The following is a 2,988-nucleotide window of genomic DNA, read 5'->3' as shown; positions in this document are numbered from 1 at the left end:
GGCCCCCGGCCCAATGGCAGGCTGAGTCCCCCTCCTCCGGCCTGGTCCCGCCTCTCCTGCCCCTTGCGCCCCGCACTACCTGCCGCCCGGCCACATCCCGAGCTGGAAGGCGGGTGCGCGGGCGCGCGGCGGGCACCATGAAGGGAGGCTGCCGGGGGCCGTGGGCAGCGCTGCTCTCTGCCGCCCACCTGGCCCTGTGAGACGCGCGCTGCCACCATGTTCCCCAGCCCCGCGCTCACGCCCACGCCGTTCTCGGTCAAAGACATCCTGAATCTGGAGCAGCAGCAGCGCAGCCTGGCCGCCGGGGAGCTCTCCGCGCGCCTGGAGGCCACCCTGGCGCCCGCCTCCTGCATGCTGGCCGCCTTCAAGCCCGAGGCCTACGCGGGGCCGGAGGCCGCAGCGCCCGGCCTCCCCGAGCTGCGCGCCGAGCTGGGCCCCGCGCCCTCGCCCGCCAAGTGCTTGCCTGCCTTCTCAGCCGCCCCCGCCTTCTATCCGCGTGCCTATGGCGACCCCGACCCTGCCAAGGACCCTCGAGCCGATAAGAAAGGTGAGGAAGAAACACAAGCTCCTTCTCCCCTCTGGGGTTGCTTTCGTCCCCAAACCTCGCGGCCAAGAAACTCTGGCTTGGGTAGAGGAGAGGCGAGTGCCTGGGCGGATGGTCGAGCAAAGGGGGCTCCGAATGTGAGAAGCGAGGTTGTCGCCAGGGTCCCCCCGCCTGGGGTTTAGAGGAAATGCTGGATCGTGACGATCAGAAACAAGAGACAGGAGAGAAATATATATATACTTTCTTGCGGCCTAACAAAGCCCCAGGCGGCGGCAGCCCTGCTCCTGGATTTGTTATGAAGTTGAAGTTGAGCGATCCGTTTGTGGTAGACAGAACAGAGGGAGAGAGAGAGAGATTCTGTATATCGTTGTGTTTTTTTTTTTAATCTCTTGAGGGTCTTTTTGAGGATCTGACGAAAACCGCTAAACAGAAATCAAAATGCTGCACGCCAGACATACTTTTGCGCACAATTGGAGCAGGTCCAGGACCTTCTATAGCCCACCCGTTACCCGGGGTGTCTGGGGCCTTTCCTCCTTTGTGCCCTGAGAGTGGAATGTTTGAGAACAAGGATCTTGAATTTAAAATGGGATACTCCGGACTCTCAAGAATCTGACTTAGCAGCTTTATTTTTCCATAACAATTTTCCCACGCGGCCAGGGCCGAGAGGTTCTCTCCTGGAAAAAGTTAGAAAATGCCGCGCGACGAAAGGCGTGGGGCAATGGAGGAGATGACTGGGGAAGTCGGCCGGATTGCCGTGCGCATCCCGAGGTCCAGGGGGAGGCTTGCTCGCCGGTGGAAAGGGCGCGTCGGGGAGACGGTGGCCCAACGCGGGGTCCACAAGAACCCGGGGAGGCCGGGGGCGCTGGCTGAAGGGCCGCCGAGAGCCCAGAGGGGCTTTCTGTGATCCTACAAAAGTTTGTCTAGTTGCAGAGGGAAGGCCCCGGGAACAGCTGCCGGAGGGCACGGCAGCTTGAATTGGTCGCTACCGATTCGAATTCAATTGGAATCCAAGGCAGGTTCCAAGGCCGCCTGCCCACCCGCTGCTTTTTGGGCGCTGCACAATCTCCGCAGCAGTTGCACGGGAGCCTTTGATAGATCACCACACCAACACCTCTTGGCCTTCTGTTTCTTCGGTTCCCGTAATTTTGAGATAGTGTGACCGACCCTGGGGTGAGGCCTAGGTCTCCTTCATTTAACTTCTCAAACCAAAGTAGTCCTAATCTAATTCACCCCAGCGCATCACTTGGCTTTATTTTCTTTGCAACCTGAAGTCGTTACATCACTGTCCATCTCTTTCACCAGAATGTGAACCAACCCGAGGGCAGGGACCTGTCTTGTTTTGTTCTCCTGTGCCTAGAGCCGTGCCTGGCACATAGTAGGCAATCAACAAATGTTGACTGTAGAGCGGAAACCGAGCAGTCGCGGCGCCCAGTGCAGCCGGCAGAGCGAGCCGCAGTCAAGCTGGGGGCTCCAGGCAGGACGGGGTGGCACCCACTGGGGCTCCTCACCCGGCGGGAGCGCGGGGGGTCGGGGCGCCGTGACGCAGCGTCTCTCTGCCTCTCTGTTCCCCCTCAGAGCTGTGCGCGCTGCAGAAGGCCGTGGAGCTGGAGAAGCCTGAGGCAGACAGCGCCGAGCGACCCCGGGCGCGACGGCGGAGGAAGCCGCGCGTGCTCTTCTCGCAGGCGCAGGTCTACGAGCTGGAGCGGCGCTTCAAGCAGCAGAGGTACCTGTCGGCTCCCGAGCGCGACCAGCTGGCCAGCGTGCTGAAGCTGACGTCTACGCAGGTCAAGATCTGGTTCCAGAACCGGCGCTACAAGTGCAAGCGGCAACGGCAGGACCAGACTCTGGAGCTGGTGGGGCTGCCCCCGCCACCGCCGCCGCCAGCGCGCAGGATCGCGGTGCCAGTGTTGGTGCGCGATGGCAAGCCTTGCCTCGGGGACTCGGCGCCCTACGCGCCAGCCTACGGCGTGGGCCTCAACGCCTACGGCTATAACGCCTACCCCGCCTACCCGGGTTACGGTGGCGCGGCCTGCAGCCCTGGCTACAGCTGCACCGCTGCTTACCCCGCCGGGCCGCCCCCGGCGCAGTCGGCTACGGCGGCCGCCAACAACAACTTCGTGAACTTCGGCGTCGGGGACTTGAACGCCGTGCAGAGCCCCGGGATTCCGCAGGGCAACTCAGGAGTGTCCACGCTGCACGGTATCCGAGCCTGGTAGGGAAGGGACCGGTCTGGGAAGCCCCCGACCGATCCCACCTCTAAAGAGGGGCGCTGACTCTCGAGGAGAGGGAGGGCTCCCGACACGATCCTGCGTCCCTCGGATGTCACATTCACTCCCAGGGAGGCCTCGGAGCTTTACCCGCCCCGTGCGCCTTTGTCCCCACGCGAGGGAGAGTTTGTGGTCGGGTTTACGGAGCTTGCGGTGAGTGATCCCGCAGCCTGGTGC

The 2,988-nt window shown here is 62.8% G+C and overlaps 1 protein-coding gene across 1 annotated transcript; it reads left to right on the top strand.

Moving 5' to 3' along the window:
* The first annotated feature begins 216 nt into the window (after positions 1 to 216).
* On the top strand, positions 217 to 2,760 carry NKX2-5 (NK2 homeobox 5). Its single transcript, XM_061188480.1, has 2 exons — positions 217 to 547; positions 2,120 to 2,760. The coding sequence occupies exons 1-2, from the start codon at positions 217 to 219 to the stop codon at positions 2,758 to 2,760; spliced, it is 972 nt and encodes a 323-aa protein (XP_061044463.1).
* The last annotated feature ends 228 nt before the right edge of the window (positions 2,761 to 2,988 follow it).

Source organism: Eubalaena glacialis, chromosome 4 (genome assembly GCF_028564815.1).
Source record: "Eubalaena glacialis isolate mEubGla1 chromosome 4, mEubGla1.1.hap2.+ XY, whole genome shotgun sequence".
Taxonomy (NCBI): Eukaryota; Metazoa; Chordata; class Mammalia; order Artiodactyla; family Balaenidae; genus Eubalaena; species Eubalaena glacialis.
Note: the sequence above shows the minus strand (reverse complement) of the source record. Positions and strands in the feature narration are given on the sequence as shown.